Source organism: Rhinopithecus bieti, unplaced genomic scaffold (genome assembly GCF_001698545.2).
Source record: "Rhinopithecus bieti isolate Rb0 unplaced genomic scaffold, ASM169854v2 scaffold_4553, whole genome shotgun sequence".
NCBI classification, from domain to species: Eukaryota; Metazoa; Chordata; class Mammalia; order Primates; family Cercopithecidae; genus Rhinopithecus; species Rhinopithecus bieti.
Genome location: NW_016804694.1, coordinates 249,477 through 268,736, shown reverse-complemented (window position 1 = coordinate 268,736; position 19,260 = coordinate 249,477). Strand labels below are relative to the sequence as shown.

Here is a 19,260-nt window from a genome sequence, read left to right as displayed (position 1 = left end):
CTTTTGTTTTTTTTTTTTTTTTTTTTTTTTTTTAACTTTTTTGGGTAGAATCCAAGACTTGTTCCCTTATTTGTTCCTAGACTTGTTCTTTTGTACTTTTTTTTTCCTGGGTTGAGGACAGAAAGGTTCACGTTCTGCCAAGTGGCTCCTTGGGGAGTGGGGTGCAGCTTTTCAGAGCTGAACGGATTGTACCCTTCACAGGAGTCACGAAGAGGCCTGCACTGTGGCTCCAAGTTGTTATCCCAACTGCAAGTCCTCGAAGGCCTCTAGGCTGTGTGACCAGGGATACAAGAAAGAAACCAGCTAACCCGAAGCCTTTTTTTTTTCATACTTCTCCAAGTAGAGAAGAGAGAGAATTTGTCAATTGCCTTGGATTCCAGAAACAGTATGACTCCTTGAACATATTTCCATCTCAGCTTCACTCTGGAGGCTCCCAGCAGCAGCTGAACTGGACACACACAGCATATACCTGAGCTAGGTATGCTGTCATCTTCGGCCACATGCCCCTGGCATTTCCAAAGCCCTGCCCTTTGTGGAGCTCCTCAAGGACTGCATTTGTGTTCCTTTTTTATTCCTGCACAGTGCTACCTCCACTTTCTGTACATTAAGGATTTTTTTGTTGTTTTTTTCCTTTTTTTTTCAAGACAGGGTCTCACTCTGTCACCCAGGCTGGAATACAGTGAGCACAATCATAGCTCACTCCAGCCTTGACTTCCTGGGCTCAAGCAATCCTCTGACCTCAGCCTCCCAAGTAGCTGGGACTACAGGCACATGCCACCACGCCCAGCTAATTTTGTTTATTTTTTGTAGACATGGGGTCTCACTGTGTTGCCCAGGCTGGTCTGAAACTCCTGGGCTCAAGCCATCCTCCTGCCTTGGCCTCCGAAAGTGCTGGGATTACAGGTGTGAGCCACTGTGCCTGGCCACATTAAGCACATTAATATAAATGGAAACATGACCACTTATATTTTGTTAGATTCAGAAAGGAAATCATTGTCCTGTGGGCTTGTACCTTTGGGTTAAGAAAGTGAGGGGAGGCCTGCTTTGGGATTCACCCCCAACAATGACATTCCTAATCATACCCCTTCCATTTCATATTCCCCCAGACAGACATATGCTCTGGTTATGACCACTGATTATCATGTAACCTCTTCTGAAAACCTGCTAGCTCAGCACTGGTGCCCCAATGCTGTCATCATTGCATATTGTGTTTTTTTTATTGTTAAAGAGAGAGAAGATAATCTTTAGCATGTGGTTATTTAGACCTCTGGCTTTACTATTTCCATTTTGATAAAGCAGCCTCTTGCCCCTTCCCTCTCATGGCCCAGTGAACATTGCTTATTTAGGAGCACTCTCCCAGTGACACCACAGCAAGCCTGTGCTCTGTCATCACTCCAAGAGTATATTCATGCACTGCTGCTTGGTATATTTGAAATCACATGAAGGTATGTGATGTTGTTCGGGGCAATGTGATTTAATCCTTTGCCTTGTTAAGAATAGACTAGGCCTGGCCAGGTGTTGTGGCTCACGCCTGTAAGCCCAGCACTTTGAGAGGCCGAGGTGGGTGGATCACCTGAGGTCAGGAGTTCGAGACTAGCCTGGCCAACATGGTGAAACCGCATCTATGCTAAAAATACAAAAATTAGCTGGACGTGGTGGCAGGTGCCTGTAATCCCAACTATTCGGGACGCTGAGGCAGGCGAATCGCTTGAACCCAGGAGGTGGAGGTTACTGTGAGCTGAGATCGTGCCACTGCACTCCAGCCTGGGAGACAGAGCAAGACTCTGTCTCCAAAAAAAAAAAAAAAAAAAAAAAAAAAAATATACTTATATTCCAGGCATGGTTGCTCACACCTATAATCCCAGCACTTTGGGAGGCCGAGGCAGGAATACTTGAGCCCAGGAGTTCAAAACCAGCTTGGCAACATAGTGAGACCCCCTCTCTACAAAAAAATTTAAAATTTTCCTAGGTGTGGTAGCACGTTTCTGTAGTCCCAACTACTCAGGAGGCCAAGATAGGAGGATGGCTTGAGCCCAGGAGTTTGAGACCAGCCTGAGCAACATAGTAAGGCCCTGTCTCTACAAAAAAAAAAAAACTTGCTGGACATGGTGACACACGCCTGTGGTCTCAACTACTCGGGAGGCTGAGGCAGGAGGATTGATTGCTTGAGCCTGGGAAGTCGAGGCTACAGTGAGCCATGATCGTGGCACTGCACTGCAGCCTGGACGACAGAGCAAGATGGTGTCTCAGAAAAAAAAAATAGAAGAGTATACTTATATTCCATAAAGACTGAAGCCAACCTAAGGAATACAAAGAGACTTATTAACTAAGTGTTCTTTGTTTTTGTTTTTTTGGGTGCTAAAACCTGGAATTGAACCATAACTAGGTTTTTGAATAATTGAGCTACATTATTAGGAAGCAGAATTATATGAGTTACCAGCAAGATGAGTAACCCTTTCATTATTCACTTTTAAAAAGTAGAGGATAGTCGCTGGCACGGTGGCTCACGCCTGTAATCCCAGCACTTTAGGAGGCTGAGGTGGGCAGATCACCTGAGGTTGGGAGTTTGAGACCAGCCTGACCAACATAGAGAAACCTCGTCTCTACTAAAAATACAAAAGATTAGTGGGGCATGGTGGCACATGCCTGTAATCCCAGCTACTCTGGAGGCTGAGGCAGGAGAATCACTTGAACCTGGGAGGTGGAGGTTGCGGTGACCTGAGATCACGCCATTGCAGTCCAGCCTGGGCAACAAGAGTGAAACTCCATCTCAAAAAATAATAATAGTAATAATAATAATAATAAAAGTAGAGGATAACAGGGGCTGTGACACCAGGAACACACACTTCTTGTCTTTTGAATAGAGAGAATTTTAGTTACCCATTTAAACTTCATAATTTATATGCAGTAAATAGCACTGACCACACCCACTGTCACTTTTCCTAAAGGCTCCCAGATTGTTCTCTTGACTCTATGATCCTTCTAAATCCAGCTTTTAAATGGCAAGTGCAGTTATTTCTGGATTTGTATCTATAATGGTGGAAGTAATAATACACACAATACAAGCTAGCAGGTGATAATGAAATCATTTATTTATGGCTCTAAAGTGATATTTTTGCATGAGCTTTAACTCCCAGTTATGTTTTGCTTGAAGTCCCCCAGTATACATCTGCATGTTGATACGATTTAGCAGTATTAGTATATCTGGTTGTTTTAGAGTGACGAGACAACCTGACCCAGAATTTTGAAAATTCTGTATGAATATACAAACTACAACTTGACTACAGTCATGTTCCCATTTTAGAGTTGAAAAACTGAGGCTTGAGAGAAACAGCCTAGTGGAGAGGCTTGCAAGAGGAAGGAGATAAGGCATGACCTTAACTTTGTGCCTTCACCTTATATTTCTAAAGATTCACTTTGTAGCAGTGCTTACCAGAGTGTGTTCCTTGCTGTGTTTTTGTGGCTCCTCCCTCTTGAACAACATTGTTCAAGCTGCAGCTTGGTCATAATGGAAAGTGAGTTCTTAAAACAGTGTAAAGAAGCACTGGCCTAGCAATAAATTGGCACTGACACACAATTTCAACAGCCAGAGTGTTTTCAGTTTGGAGTATCTTCTAGAATTAGCTGCTCTTTGTTCTAATAGGGCTAAACTGATGCTTTTCTCTCTGTTCATCTAACAATTGTCACAAATTTACACACAGGCCAAAGAATCGTGGGAGATGGATACCAAAGAAAAATTGGAGCAGGCTGCCATTGTCAAAGAGAAGGGAACCGTATACTTCAAGGTGTGTGAGTCCCTGTACAATCCTTTCCATCTCAAATAATTTACTCAAGTGTCAGTGAATTGTGCTGATATTCCCTACTCTGAATTTTATCAACACTCCGCTTGGTAAGAATAAACTGGAATTTTTACAAATCTGTCATTTTCAATATGAAAAATGGTGAGAAAAGAATAATGTGGGCCGGGCGCGGTGGCTCAAGCCTGTAATCCCAGCACTTTGGGAGGCCGAGACGGGCGGATCACGAGGTCAGGAGATCGAGACCATCCTGGCTAACACTGTGAAACCCCGTCTCTACTAAAAAATAAAATAAAAAAAAAAAAAAACTAGCCGGGCGAGGTGGCGGGCGCCTGTAGTCCCAGCTACTCGGGAGGCTGAGGCAGGAGAATGGCGTGAACCCGGGAGGCGGGGCTTGCAGTGAGCTGAGATCCGGCCACTGCACTCCAGCCCGGGCGACAGAGTGAGACTCCGTCTCAAAAAAAAAAAAAAAAAATAATGGGGAAAAAAAAAGTACACATTCCTCTTTTACACATTCTGCTCTAGATTGTAACCTTCCACACAGGCAGACCAGTTTGGCATCCCCACCCACCACAGTATCACTCACTCCTAAAGCATCTTGCTTGGTACATACTTGGCACTCAACAAGTGTTTTGGGAATGAAAAAAGAATGAATAGAATAATTATTAACAAAGAATGGAATTCATAGGGGTAAGTTTCTCATCATTTTTCTTCCTTTTTTTTTTTGTATGAGAGACAGGGAGGGTCTCCTTTTCTTTCCCAGGCTGGTCTCAAACTTCTAGCCTCAAGCAGTCCTCCCGCCTCAGCTTCCCAAAGTGCTGAGATTACAGGCGTGAGCCACTGCACCCAGCCCATCTTCCTTTATACTGTCTTGATGAAGTCACTAGAGCATATGACAAAGGGAAAGAGAACATATACAGATTTCAAAAAGAACTGCCAGGAGAGTATTGACTGCTTCTCACGGCCAAGATGATTCCTGCACACTTGGCTTTTGTGAGGAATCTCCAGATATTCCTGAATGATACTCATCGTAGACTGCTTCTCAGAAACCCTTCTTGGAGCATCTGGAGTGTGATATTTTCTCACTTAGATCTTAAACCTCTAGATGTAAGAAGAAAAGAAACTGCACTTCATTCTGTTTTAATCAGTGTTCTACCCATTGCTTCCCCACCCCAAATATATGCCTTCTCCATGTCAAGCAGAAAGGGCTTAGTGATGAGAATTAGAGGGAGAATGGGAGTTTTGTCAAGGTTTTTTTCGTTTTCTGCCACTGCAGTACGTGCAGTGTTTTTCAGCAGTATAAAGCAGTGAGGATGGCCGGGCGCGGTGGCTCAAGCCTGTAATCCCAGCACTTTGGGAGGCCGAGACGGGCGGATCACGAGGTCAGGAGATCAAGACCATCCTGGCTAACCCGGTGAAACCCCATCTCTACTAAAAAATACAAAAAAAAAAAACTAGCCAGCCAAGGTGGCGGGCGCCTGTAGTCCCAGCTACTCAGGAGGCTGAGGCAGGAGAATGGCGTAAACCCGGGAGGTGGAGCTTGCAGTGAGCTGAGATCTGGCCACTGCACTCCAGCCTGGGCGACAGAGCGAGACTCCCTCTCAAAAAAAAAAAAAAAAAAGCAGTGAGGCATAAGTGTACTTTAACAAGTCTTTATGGGGCATCTGCTATAAGCCAAGCTATTATTAAGTTACAACCTTGTCAGGAGGGAGGGGTGGCAATGTTAATCCAAATGAAACAACTAGAGAATTATGTAAGAATATATAATCAACCCAAAATTAACACAGCCAGAGGGCACCATGTGTTTTCAGAATTTGAGCCAAGACAATATTGGGTCGTGAAATCAGTTTTGTGGAAGTGTATTGTAATATAAGGATCAGTTTTGTTGCATAAAACTTTACGTGTGTATGAGTAAGTACTGGATTGCACATTTCTTACTGTAGGTCATATTCAAACAAATTTAAAATCATGGGTTTAGATAACATTTATATATTTATACTTATTTTATCATTATTTACTATGGGTACTAAACTCTTTTACGGATCACCAGAAAGCATTGGGGTATGATAGAATAAGCTCGGAATTGGGGAAAATGGGCTTTATTTTAAAGTCGTTTAAGGTCCAAAGAGGTTATATTTTCAAGTGAAAAATAGGGGAGTTAGATGTTCCTCAAGTTTCCTTCCAGCCTGAATTTCTGTGAGTTTCTAAACTCTCAAGAACAAGGGGTTTTTTTTGTTTTGTTTTTAATTTTTTATTTTTTTTTTGAGACGGAGTCTTTCCCTGTCCCCCAGGCTGGAGTGCAGTGGCGCGATCTCGGCTCGCTGCAAATTCCATCTCCCAGGTTCACACCATTCTCCTGCCTCAGCCTCCCAAGTAGCTGGGACTACAGGCGCCTGCCACCATGCCCGGCTAATTTTTTGTATTTTTAGTAGAGATGGGGTTTCACCATGTTGGCCAGGATGGTCTCCATCTCCTGACCTTATGATCTGCCCACCTCGGCCTCCCAAAGTGCTGGGATTACAGGCTTGAGCCACCGCACCTGGCCTGTTCTTAATTCTAATTGAGGTATATTGGATACTTCTAAACTGTTCAAGTAAGATTCCAAATGGGTTGTTTGTATATCCAAATATATAATACACTAGAGTGAAAAATGTTTCTACAAAATTTCTTAAGATCATGGGTCCTTAATGGTATTTTCTATATTTCTGAAGTCCGTAAAAATCCTGAACTGTATTTTACATATTTCTTAATATTTCTAAATAGAATATTAACAGTTTGGGAAGACTTGAGGCTTTTGGCCTTTGAGTAGAATCATATCGATTCAGTGTAGTAAAACAGCTCAGCTATTCAAAGGCTCTAATTGGTTGCTATGATATAGAATTTTGGAGAACATTATTGGTAATGAAATAATGTGACGAAGCCATGTGTCATATAGCTGTGTTCTGAATATGTACAGAGAGATGGCCAGAATTAGTAATCAGTAGCAGAAAGCAATGAGTAAGTGTCTGGACAGTTACTTAACTTTGTTGCTTATTAGCATCACAACTGCAAGAGTGATACTATTATGAACCTTCTTAAAATTACCAATCTTTGGATAAAAATCTGGATCAGCAGTCACACATACGGAACAAATTATTTTTAGCATGGAATTTGATAGGCAAAATCTTTCAAAACATTAGTCCATTGGGGAAAATTAATGAAAGGTTCAAAACCACTGACCTAAGATTTTCTCCCAGAATGTCTCTGAACATTTTGTACCACTAAAAACTTCCCTGGAGGCACCTTTATAATTATAGGTAAAAGATCCCAGCAGTAGTCCTAGCTTTAGCTGTAAAACTTCAAAATGGTTAGTAGATAGTTTCCTGTACATATTCCCTTCCCAACTTTCAGGGAAGGTTTCCATCTGCCATACTGCCCTCCCGGGCCCTGTCTTTCCAGGGTGTCTGACTTGGCATGGTATGCATTTGCACAGAGTCCAGATGTGTAGGTGAGAACAGAGATGGGCTGAACTAAAAGTCTATTTCCTGCCATCTGCATATTGGAATTCTTTTTCCATTGATCTGTTGGTTTGGTTTATACCTAAATGGGTAAAGTCTCTCTCCTGAGTAGGGTTGAATTGTACTCAGCTTTTAAGTGGGAATCATTTTGCCATTGAAGATGTAAAATCCTCATTTCAACCTCTGACTACCAAAGAGAAGAAAAATAGAGAACTCTTTATTTGGTTCTGAAAATAATTATTAAGTACAGGTAACAGCATAATATTAAGCCAGGCATTGTGCAAGCCAGTTAAACAGACACAATTTTTGCCCTCATAGCTGACAGTGTTCTGCAGGACAGGAGCATTAACTCACACCTGGTCGGTGTTTTTTGTTTTTTTTTTTTTCTGACTTGGCAGCAGAGTGGCAAGAAGGCTAAGGATTCTTGCGCCCCCTTGTGCTTCTCCTGGAAAGAAAGCATTTCTAAAACTAATTGAGAATGGTTCAACCTCTGAACTCTTCAGATAAATCGGGCTTTGCTATATTTTCACCACCCTTGCTGTTCCAAGATACCAGTAGTGTGATTTAGAAACAAGCCATTTATGACTCTAGAATTTGAGGTTTTAAAAAATTCCTAAGAGGAGTCCACCCTCTTTTATCTCTTCTTTTAGTGCAGAATTTTTCAACCTCGGTACTGTCAACATTTGGAGTGGGATAATTCTCGGTTGTATGGGGCTGTCTTGTGCGTTGTAGAATATTTAGCAGCATTCCTGGCCTCTGCCCATTAGATGCCAGTAGCATCCTACCCAGTTACGACAACTAAAAATGCCTCCAGACCTGCCAGGTGTTACCTGGGGCGGGGGGGGGGGGGGGGGGAAAATCACCCCCTAGTTGAGAACTGCTTTAGTGCCTCAGAAGCAGGGAGTACAAGACCAACTTTTCGCTCATTGGAAGTTCAAGTCTAAATAAAGGTACATGATATATATGCAAGAGCTTTCAAAAAATTTAAATGCCCTATAAATGTAAAGGAACTATTAAGAAGTCTAATACCTGTTTTTTTGTGTTTTGTTTTACCATAGCCGTCTACCATTCTGATTATTCAGAACTTACTGAAATGATAAGATCTAGGTTTTTTTTCCTCCCTGGCTCTTCTTTTCTTTCCCTACACAATATATTAGGAGATAATCAGAGAAGTTAATAGGTACATTACAGATGGAGGAGGAGAGAGGATGAAGAAATGAGGCATGACAGGGGAAATGCCTGTCCTTCCCATCTCATCTCAATGAAACAGCACCTTTCATTCCCACCCACACGTTTTTGCTCCCAATGATAGCAAAAGGTTTTGTTGTTGGTATTGTTTCTAGAGAGAGACAGGGTCTTACTCTATCACCCAGGCTGGAGTGCAGTGGCACAAGCATAGCTAACTGCAGCTTCGAACTCCTGGACTCAAGTGATCCTCCTGCCTCAGCTTCCCAAAGTGCTGGGACTACAGGCGTGAGCCACCACACCACTTTAGAAAAAGTTTTGTTTCCATACTTACATTCCTTTGATTTCAATATTTACTCAACAAACCTTTATTAAAGACTTCTTGGTGCTAAACCCTGAATATTCCAAAAGGGAGAGGAGAATGCTGCCTGTCCTCAAAGACCAGCGAGAGAATAGGCAGTGACAGAAAGAAAATTTCAACCTGAAACTGGTGAGGACTTTATTCTTATTTTTTTGTAGCATCCAAAAAAGGAGGGGGTAGGCCTAAGGCTATGACAAAATGTAAGTATTGTCTTACTCAGCTTGGGCTGCCACAGCAAAATACCTACACTGGGTGGCTTCAACAAGAATTTACTTCTGGAGACTGTAAGTCCAAGATCAAGGTGTTAGCAGGGTCAGTGTCTGGGGAGGGCCTCTCCTCTGGTTCCTTGTAGCTCCCTTCTTGCTGTGACCTCACATGGCCTTTCCACGTGAACGTGAGTGGAGAGAGGGCAGAGGGCAGCAAGCACCGTGTTTCTTCTTGTAAAGGCTCTAATCCCATCATGAGGCCCCACCCTCATGACCACATCTAACCTAATTCCCTCCCCAAACACTCCATCTGCAAATGTCACATTGGGGGTGAGGGCTTCAACATAGGAATTTGGGATGGGGGACACAATTCAGTCCATAGCAAATCTAATTTCCTCAAGAATTTCAGCATTTATAATAAAATGCCCTGGTTTCATGTTCTTATGAATAACCTGTATCACACATTTCTGAGGCAGAGAGGGTGACAGACTTTAATTTTAGTGCCAGTCTCCCCTCTCCTAAGCGAGTGACTTGGGAAGAAGGATGTTCGAGGGATGTAGCCTGGCCCTCATTCACACCCAGGCCCTCCAGCTGGAACAGGTCTGCCCCATCTTCATCACCAGAAAATCTACACTGGGGCTTCCTTTCTACAGGCAGAGCTCGTTTCCTTTTTTTTTTTTTTTTTTTTTTTTGAGACAGAGTCTTGCTGTGTCACCCAGGCTGGAGTGCAGCGGTGCGATCTCGGCTTGCTGCAACCTCCGCCTCCCAGGTTCAAGCAATTCTCCTGCCTCAGCCTCCTGAGTAGCTGGGACTGCAGGCGCCTACCAACACGCCTAGCTAACTTTTTTGTATTTTTAGTGGAGATGGGGTTTCACCGTGTTAGCCAGGATGGTCTCAATCTCCTGACCTCGTGATCCACCTGCCTCGGCCTCCCAAAGTGCTGGGATTACAGGCGCGAGCCACCGCGCCCAGCCCAGAGCTCATTTCTTATGTCACCCGCTTGGAGTCCTGTGTCACAGGTGCATCCTCTTACACCTGCTCTATGGTTTCTCTTACTCAAGAGTCCTTGGGGGAGGGTTGGAGTATTTGTGGGGAGAGACAACTCGGCGGTGAGATGTACATGCTGCTTTAACGGTGATAAAACCTAGTAACATGGTCTTATCACTGTTGGTCAGGCATTGAATTTAATGTCCTAACAGGTCTGGCTGCTCCTCTGCCATCTGGCAAGATGTGTCCTCTGTAGTTTTGAGCTTATCACCTCCTCAAAGGAGAATCCCCACTTGCACTCTTGTTTCTATTTTTGTGTTTACCAGCGATCCCCCAGTTCTTGCATTCATCTTAAATCTCAGTGAACACATTGTCTCAGCCCTAGAGGGGTTTGGTTTTGTTTTGTTTTTGAGAAGGAGTCTCGCTCTGTCACCCAGGCTGGAGTGCAAGTGGCATGATCTCGGCTCACTGCAACCTCTGCCTCCAGGGTTCAAGCGATTCTCATGCCTCAGCCTCCTAAGTAGCTGGGATTACAGGCATGTGCCACCACACCTGGCTCATTTTTGTATTTTTAGTAGAGAAGAGGTTTCACCATGTTGGCCAGGGTGGTCTCGAACTCCTGGCCTCAAGTGATCCGCCCGCCTTGGCCTCCCAAAGTGCTGGGATTACAGGTATGAGACACCGCGCCCAGCCCCCAGAGTTTCTTATGTGAGCATGCATATATATATGTATATATAATTTATTGATGTGATTGTTAAAATTGTTAGAATTCTAATTCTAATCAGGTAAGAACAAAAATATGAGTAGGAGGAAGATTTTTCTCACATAGCTGAAAGACCTTTCTGATGTATATTGTTTTGTAGTTGTGATTTATGTTGTATGCTACTATCCAACTATTTGTATTCCCATTGCCTATAGAACAGGGGTCAGCAAACTACAGTTTGCTGGCCAAATCTGGTCTCTGCCTGTTTTTTAAGTGTAGTTTAACTGAAACACAGTTGCACCTGTTGATTTACATACTGTCTAGAGCAACTTTTGCACTACGAATGACAAGAGTTTAGTAGTTGCAACAGAGACTGGTTCAAATAAGATTGGCTGTGTTTGGAACTAGCACTTGCCAGAATGTAGTATTTGCAGTGAAGTGCTGAAGAGAAAAGTAACTTCCTCTTCATTTTTTTAGTGGCATGGTCTAAAACTGCTCACAGTCCTTTTGAAAGACTAAAGAATAGGCCAGGAGCAGTGGCTCATGCCTGTAATGCCAGCACTTTGGGAGGCCAAGGCAGGCGGATCATGAGGTCAGGAGTTCGAGACCAGCCTGGCCAACATAGTGAAATCCTGTCTCTACTAAAAATATGAAAAACTTAGCTGGGCGTGGTGGCGGCCACCTGTAGTCCCAGCTACTCAGGAGGCTGAAGCAGGAGAATCGCTTGAACCCGGGAGGCGGAGGTTGCAGTGAGCTGAGATCATGCCATTGCACTCCAGCCCTGGAGACAGTGCGAGACTGTCTCAAAAAAAAAAAAAAGACTAAAGAATATTGGCATCAAAGAACGTAGCCCAGAAGCCTTGCTGTACTACACCAAAGGGTAGTACAACCGTAGTACTCTGGCTGTACTACGCCAAAGGGACGGATGGAAATGCTGGAGAGAAGCACTAGACTGCTCAGGCACTGCCCCAAACCAGCTCACAGGCCACGGAGGCCTCCAAGGGAGTGGGAAAGGTACCTGGAGAGCCACCTCCAGAAGGAAAGAAAGAAACCAGCTGTACCAGGGTTTGCTGGAGGGGTTGCTTCACTTTGAGGATTTGCTTGTCTTTTGTACGCCCTCAAGAGCCGAGTACAAGTAATGACACTTTTTTCTCCTAGGGAGGCAAATACATGCAGGCGGTGATTCAATATGGGAAGATAGTATCCTGGTTAGAGATGGAATATGGTTTATCAGAAAAGGAATCAAAAGCTTCTGAATCATTTCTGCTTGCTGCCTTTCTGAACCTGGCCATGTGCTACCTGAAGCTTAGAGAATACACCAAAGCTGTCGAATGCTGTGACAAGGTAACACCGTGTCTCCTGTGAGATAGACTTGAGATAGTCCAGATCTTTTCTCCATCTCTGTCTTTTGCTTCCTCTCAGTCAAAGATTGAAGGATTTTTCATTTTGCTTTGTTTATTTGAATGTTTGGGATTATTTGTTTCTCAGTATGAATTGGGAAATTCAGCAAGATTTTTATTATAGGCAGACTTTTATGATACCTAGACTGTTTGCATAATGCATTCTGAAGAAAAGTTTTGATTAAAATTAAATTTTATCCATGACCTTCCTTATAACTGTAGTATGTATATCAGAGTAGATGTATAACTTCTCAGGTTCAGTTTAATAAGACCAGATTTAACTTAAGCTTTTCTGGACTTTAACAGACTGCAGCTGTTCATATAAAGCATATTTGTAGGTCAATTTTTATTGTAATCATTTATTTACTGATATACATAAATAATTTGAAAGGTCCACAGAGCATCAGCAGCCCTTTCATTTTTTTTTTTTTTTTTTTTTGAGACGGAGTCTTGCTCTGTCGCCCAGGCTGGAGTGCAGTGGCCGGATCTCAGCTCACTGCAAGCTCCGCCTCCCGGGTTCACGCCATTCTCCTGCCTCAGCCTCCCGAGTAGCTGGGACTACAGGCGCCCGCCAGGTCGCCCGGCTAGTTTTTTGTATTTTTAGTAGAGACGGGGTTTCACCATGTTAGCCAGGATGGTCTTGATCTCCTGACCTCGTGATCCGCCCGTCTCGGCCTCCCAAAGTGCTGGGATTACAGGCTTGAGCCACCGCGCCCGGCCCAGCCCTTTCATTTTTACATTTGTCTTCTTAATACTCTCTTTGGCCTTTGAGTGCTTACACACAGTAATTACAATGGTTTATCATTGTATTGTTATGTATCATTCTGATATATTTATACACCAGCTGATACTATTTTAGGTATCTGGTCTCAGAGTGAACAGTGTATATTATACTGTGGGTAAAAGTAAAAACTAATCATTGGATGTATCTTAAAGGTAGACATAAAAGGATAAGAAAAACAAGGCAAACTATTTTGTACATTCTTTGTGAGATTATTTTTGAATTTTGTGGATCAGTGTTTCCTATCGCATCCTGTCTCCCAAGACCGGTTATTAATTTTATACATATTTTTTCATTTTTTTCATACACAGTGGAGAGAGAGAGAGAGAGAGTGTGTATGTGTGTGTTGTTTCTGTTTTAGAGACAAGGTGTTGCTATTTTGCCCAGGCTGGTGTGCAGTGGCTATTCATAGGCATGAACATAATGCACTACAGCCTCAAACTCTCAGGCCCAAGCTGTCCTCCCACCTCAGCCTCCTGAGTAGCTGGGACTACAAGTGCATGCCACCACACCCTGCTAATTTTTAAGTTTATTTTTGTAGAGATGGGGGTCTTCCAAAGAGCTGGGATTAAAGTTGTGAGGTACCACACCCAGCACAGCCTTGACCACATTATTTGTCTGTTTTCTATTGAGAGAAGCAGTCATATAGTGTCACTGTTAACCCTATTTTTGGCAATAGGAAGCCTGTTCTCCTTTTTTTTTTTCTTTTGGAGATGGAGTCTTTCTCTGTTACCCAGGCTGGAGTGCAATGGTGCAATCTTGGCTTACTGCAACCTCCACCTCCCAAGTTGAAGCGATTCTCCTGCCTCAGCCTCCCAAGTAGCTGGGACCACAGGTGCCCACCACCATGCCTGGCTAATGTTTGTATTTTTAGTAGAGACAGGGTTTCATCATGTTGGCCCGGCTGGTCTCAAACTCCTGACCTCAGGTGATTTGCCGCCTCAGCTTCCCAAAGTGCTGGGATTACAGGTGTGAGTCACTGCACCCCAGCAATTTTCTTTTAACTTTGTTGATTATATCATTCTCTTTAAAGAAGGTTTTAATGTTTATGTAGTCAAATTTATCTTCTCCTTTCTAGTTAGAAAAGACTTCCCCACACCAAGATTATACAAATAACTGAGGCCAGGCAGAGTGGTTTACACCTGTGACCTGTAACCCCCCCGGACTTTCGGAGGCTGAGGCGAGAGGATTGCCTGAGCCCAGGAGGTAGAGGCTGCAGGGAGCTGCGATTGAGGCACTGCCCTCCAGCCTGGGTGACAGAGTGAGACTCTGCCTCAAAAAAATAATTAGATTTTAAATATTTTAAAATAAAAAACAATAGAAACATTTTATGGTTTTTTATATGTAAATATGATTGATCTAGAATTTATTTTATGCTTACAATATGAGGTTAGAATTTAACTTTTTTTTTTTTTGGAGACAGAGTCTTACTCTGTCACCCAGGCTGGAGTGCAGTGGCATGATCTCGGCCCACTCCAACCTCCGCCTCCCTGGTTCAAGCAATTCTGTCTTGGCCTCCCAAATAGCTGGGATTACAGTCATGTGCCACCATGCCGGGCTAATTTTTGTATTTTCAGCAGAGACAAGATTTCGCCATGTTGGCCAGGCTGGTCTTGAACTCCTTACCTCAGGTGATCCACCTGCTTCAGCCTCCCAAAGTGCTGGGATTACAGGTGTGAGCTACTGCACTCACCCTTAACTCTTATTTTCTACGTAGATAGCTGCTGTCCTGGCCCCATTTATTTTAAAGTTAACTCTCCACTGATTCACATTACCACCCTTGTCATTTTCAAACGTTTTTATATGCAGACATGTGACTGTTTCTGAATGATTCATTCTGCTTCACTGAGCTGTTTGTCCACATACTAGTAACCACACTGTCTTAATTTCAGTAGTTTTCAAGTTTGTCTTTTTCTCTGGTAGGACAAGTGCCTCTTAGTTTTTTTTTTTCCCATTTTTTTTTTCAGCCATTCTTGGGCACTTACTTGTTCCAATGAACTTCTCAAGAGCCCCCTCTCAAATCTCCTTGGTATCTTTCTAGAAATTGCATTAAATGCAGAAAATAATTTGGGTAGTAAATTTTGATCAGTAGTATATAATTATCTTGAGCCCCATTTTTTAAATACACTTTTTCCATCTCCTTTGGCAAGAGAACTTTGGTAAGCTGTTTGCTGAATTTATTAAAATTCATCCTTTCTAAAATATAAACCATCTATTCCTAGGCCCTTGGACTGGACAGTGCCAATGAGAAAGGCTTGTATAGGAGGGGTGAAGCCCAGCTGCTCATGAACGAGTTTGAGTCAGCCAAGGGTGACTTTGAGAAAGTGCTGGAAGTAAACCCCCAGAATAAGGCTGCAAGACTGCAGATCTCCATGTGCCAGAAAAAGGCCAAGGAGCACAACGAGCGGGACCGCAGGATATACGCCAACATGTTCAAGAAGTTTGCAGAGCAGGATGCCAAGGTGTGTGCAGAGCCCGCTGACTGCAGGTGGATCAAGAGCCTGCCGTGCCCCTTTGATTTTAGGGGACAGGAACAGTTAAACAACCCAAGAGGCTCAAGAGTAGGAAAAACAATTTCCAATCTGATCTGAGGCTGAGGATGCTTTGGATCCAAAGGTTGAGTAGGGCAGTTCTAGTCACCAAAGGCACACGTCGTGAGAGATGAGAAAAGTAAATTCCCTTCAGATGTATGAGATTGGTTCAAAAGTAATTGTGGATTTTAACATTACTTTCAATGGTAAAAACAGCAATTTTGCACCAACTCCCCACCCCCAAGTTAGAGTCTCACTCTGTCACCCAGACTGGAGTGCAGTGGTGCTATCATGGCTCACTGCAGCCTTGACTTCCCTGGTTCAAGTGATCCTCCCACCTCAGCCTCCTGAGTAGCTGGGACAAGCACACCACCACACCCGGCTAATTTTTTTTTTATTTTTTGTAAAGATAGGGTTTCACTTTGTTGCCCAGGCTGGTCTCGAACCCCTGGCTTCAAGGGATCCTCCTACTTTGGTCTCCAAAAGTGCTGGGATTATAGACATGAGCCACCATGCCTGGTCCTTTTGTCATTTTTGAAAAATTGTAAACCCATCAGGAATTTTTTTTTTCAAGTAATACTTCCTCATTAAGACTTCTGATTTTCCTAGGAAATGGGATGTTATAGGAGCCCCACTATCACCACACCTGTTATCTTGAGGGTTGGCAGCCAGGCTGGCAAGTGTGGCAGGAGAGGTCTGTCTGGAGAGAGGGTGGCCTCCCTACAGCATAGTTGGCACTCTGGTCCCGTCCCCAGTCTCCAGGAATGCCCAGGCTTCATTATCTCACAGCTGTCCTGTGTATCAACCAAAGAAAGGTGAAGCTCCCACTGTAACTATTGGTAGCACAGCACTGACCTACCCAGCTAGATAACCTAGAGAAAATCGTTGCAATACCGTTGTGTTTGGGACCTGATACACAGTCCGGAGGAGCCAGGAATTATTTCACTTCTTTTTTCTCTGACCTTCTTGATTGCTTATTTCTTCCTTAGGAAGAGGCCAATAAAGCGATGGGCAAGAAGACTTCAGAAGGGGTCACTAATGAAAAAGGAACAGACAGTCCAGCAGTGGAAGAAGAGAAACCTGAGGGCCACGTATGACGCCACGCCAAGGAGGGAAGAGTCCCGATGAACTCCGCCCCTCTCCTCAATGGGCTTTCCCCCAACTCAGGACTGAACAGTGTTTAATGTAAAGTTTGTTATAGTCTATGTGATTCTGGAAGCAAATGGCAAAACCAGTAGCTTCCCAAAAACAGCCCCCCTGCTGCTGCCCGGAGGGTTCACTGAGGGGTGGCATGGGACCACTCCAGGTGGAACAAACAGAAATGACTGTGGTGTGGAGGGAGTGAGCCAGCAGCTTAAGTCCAGCTCATTTCAGTTTCTATCAACCTTCAGTATCCAATTCAGGGTCCCTTGAGATCATCCTAACAATGTGGGGCTGTTAGGTTTTACTTTTGAACTTTAATAGCACTGCAGAAACCTTTAAAAAAAATGCGTCATGAATTTCTTCTTTCCTACAGTTGGGTGTAGGGTAGGGGAAGGAGGATGAGCTTGTTTTTTTTAAATGACTGAAGTGCTATAAATGTCATCTGTTGCATTTTTAACCAACAGAACCCACAGTAGAGGGGTCTCATGTCTCCCCAGTTCCACAGCAGTGTCACAGACGTGAAAGCCAGAACCTCAGAGGCCACTTGCTTGCTGACTTAGCCACCTCCCAAAGTCCCCCTCCTCAGCCAGCCTCCTTGTGAGAGTGGGTTTCTACCGCACGCAGCCTTCCCTGGGGGAGTAATTCTGTCATTCCTAAAACACCTTCAGCAATGATAATGAGCAGATGAGTTTCTGGATTACCTTTTCCTATTTTCGATGAAGTTCTGAGATACTGAAATATGAAAAGAGCAGTCAGAATTGTGCTTTTTCTCCCTCCTCTATTCCTTTAGGAAATCATATTCAATACACAGTACTTCCTCCCAGCATTGCTACTGTTCAGCTGCTTCTTTCATTCTAATCCTTGCTATTAAGAATTTAAGACTTGTTCTTACAATATTTTTGACCTGGAGTGGATCTATTTACATAGCCATTTAGGATCCATGCAGCTTTTTTTGTCTTTTTAAGATTATTGGCTCATAAGCATATGTATACTGGTTTATGGAATTTTATTTACACTCCTCTATCATGCAAAAAAATTTTGACTTTTTAGTACTAAGCTTAATTTTTAAGAAACAAAATCTATAGGGTTGACAAATAAGTAGTTGCTCTTCTATGGTAGGGGTTTCACCTGCAGGTTTGACACGCAGTTGCTCGCTTTTCTTGCCCTGTCAAGCTTCTCTGTTCTGGCGTGAGTTGTGAAAGAGCTGAAGACAGCTTCCCATGCCAGGACCCAGCCAGCAGCCTCAAACTCCAGTACTTGAGCTGAGCATTGAACTAGGGCAAGTCTTAAAATAAATGTGTACATGTAGTTGAATTTCAGTCCTTACGGGTAAACAGATTGAGCATGGCTCTCTATTCCGTCAGCCTAAGAAACACTCATGGGAATGCATTTGGCAACCCAAGGAACCATTTGCTTAAACCTGGAACATCTCACTTTTTTAAATCCTAAAAAACACTGGCAGTTATATTTTAAATTAGTTTTATTTTATGGTGGTTTTATCAAAAGACTTTTATTATTAGATTAGGACCCCTTAAAACCTAAAATCAAGTTATTACCTTTTATAATACTTTTCTTCTCCATGGAATGAATGGAATCAATTTGTGAGTTTTTTTCTTTAATGATAACTAAAATGCCTCTAATTTCTCATTTAGGCTTTTGTCTTTTTTATGAAATATTTCTTTTAAAAGCCCTAGTCTCACCTATGAAATATGAAGCGCAAACGCTGATTTTGCTTACTCGTTAAACTGTTTGGAAAGCTCTGTAGAGTATGGTTCCAGTAAGGCCAAGATTGAAATTTGATACTAAAAAGGCCACCTCGCTTTTTGCAGATAACAAACAAGAAAGCTATTCCAAGACTCAGATGATGCCAGCTGTCTCTCACGTGTGTATTATGGTTCACCGGGGGAACTGGCAAGAGTGTGTGTGGGGAGAGAAATGGTGTGTGAGTGGTTCTGAGCAAATAACTACAGGGTGCCCATTACCACTCAAGAAGACACTTCACGTATTCTGGTACCAAATTCAGTCATCTTAAACAATTTGTGTAGAAGTCCACAGGCATCTTTCAACCTTTTAGGCTGCATATGGATTGCCAAGTCAGCATATGACGAATTAAAGACTTTTTTTTTTAAATCATTTAGATGCACTTTTTTGTGTGTTCTTTAAATAAATCCAAAAAAACAAATGTGACCTCCCATTGTTTTTGGTTTTGCTTAAGTGATTTTCAGGGAAAGCTATATTGGTTAAAAAACCATGGTGGGGGCCAACTTGAAGAAATTAGACATCAGAGAGGTCAGGCTCAGTGGCTCATGCTTGTAATCCCAGCACTTTGGGAAGCTGAGGCAGGTGCATCACCTGAGGTCAGGAGTTCAAGACCAGCCTGGCCAAAGTGGTAAAACCCCATCTCTACTAAAAATACAAAAATTAGCCAGGTCTGGTGGTGCACACCTGTAATCCCAGCTACTTGGGAGGCTGAGGCAGGAGAATTACTTGAACCTGGGAGGTGGAATTTGCAGTCAGCTGAGATTGTGCCACTGCACTCTGGCCTGGGTGACAGAGTGAGATTTGGTCTCAAAAAAAAAAAAAAATCAGAAAATTGGCAATGGCGGCCGGGCGCGGTGGCTCAAGCCTGTAATCCCAGCACTTTGGGAGGCCGAGACGGGCGGATCACG

General features: G+C 43.3%; 1 protein-coding gene across 1 annotated transcript in view; it reads left to right on the top strand.

The window, feature by feature from the left end:
- The window catches only part of FKBP5 (FKBP prolyl isomerase 5), a 117,271-nt gene extending 98,493 nt beyond the window's left edge, over window positions 1–18,778 (top strand). The window contains exons 8-11 of the mRNA XM_017870077.1: window positions 3,702–3,785; window positions 11,895–12,080; window positions 15,140–15,379; window positions 16,438–18,778. Coding sequence (XP_017725566.1) covers window positions 3,702–3,785; window positions 11,895–12,080; window positions 15,140–15,379; window positions 16,438–16,545 — 618 coding nt within the window. The 3' untranslated portion in view covers window positions 16,546–18,778. The remainder of the gene's footprint in view (window positions 1–3,701; window positions 3,786–11,894; window positions 12,081–15,139; window positions 15,380–16,437) is intronic.
- The last annotated feature ends 482 nt before the right edge of the window (window positions 18,779–19,260 follow it).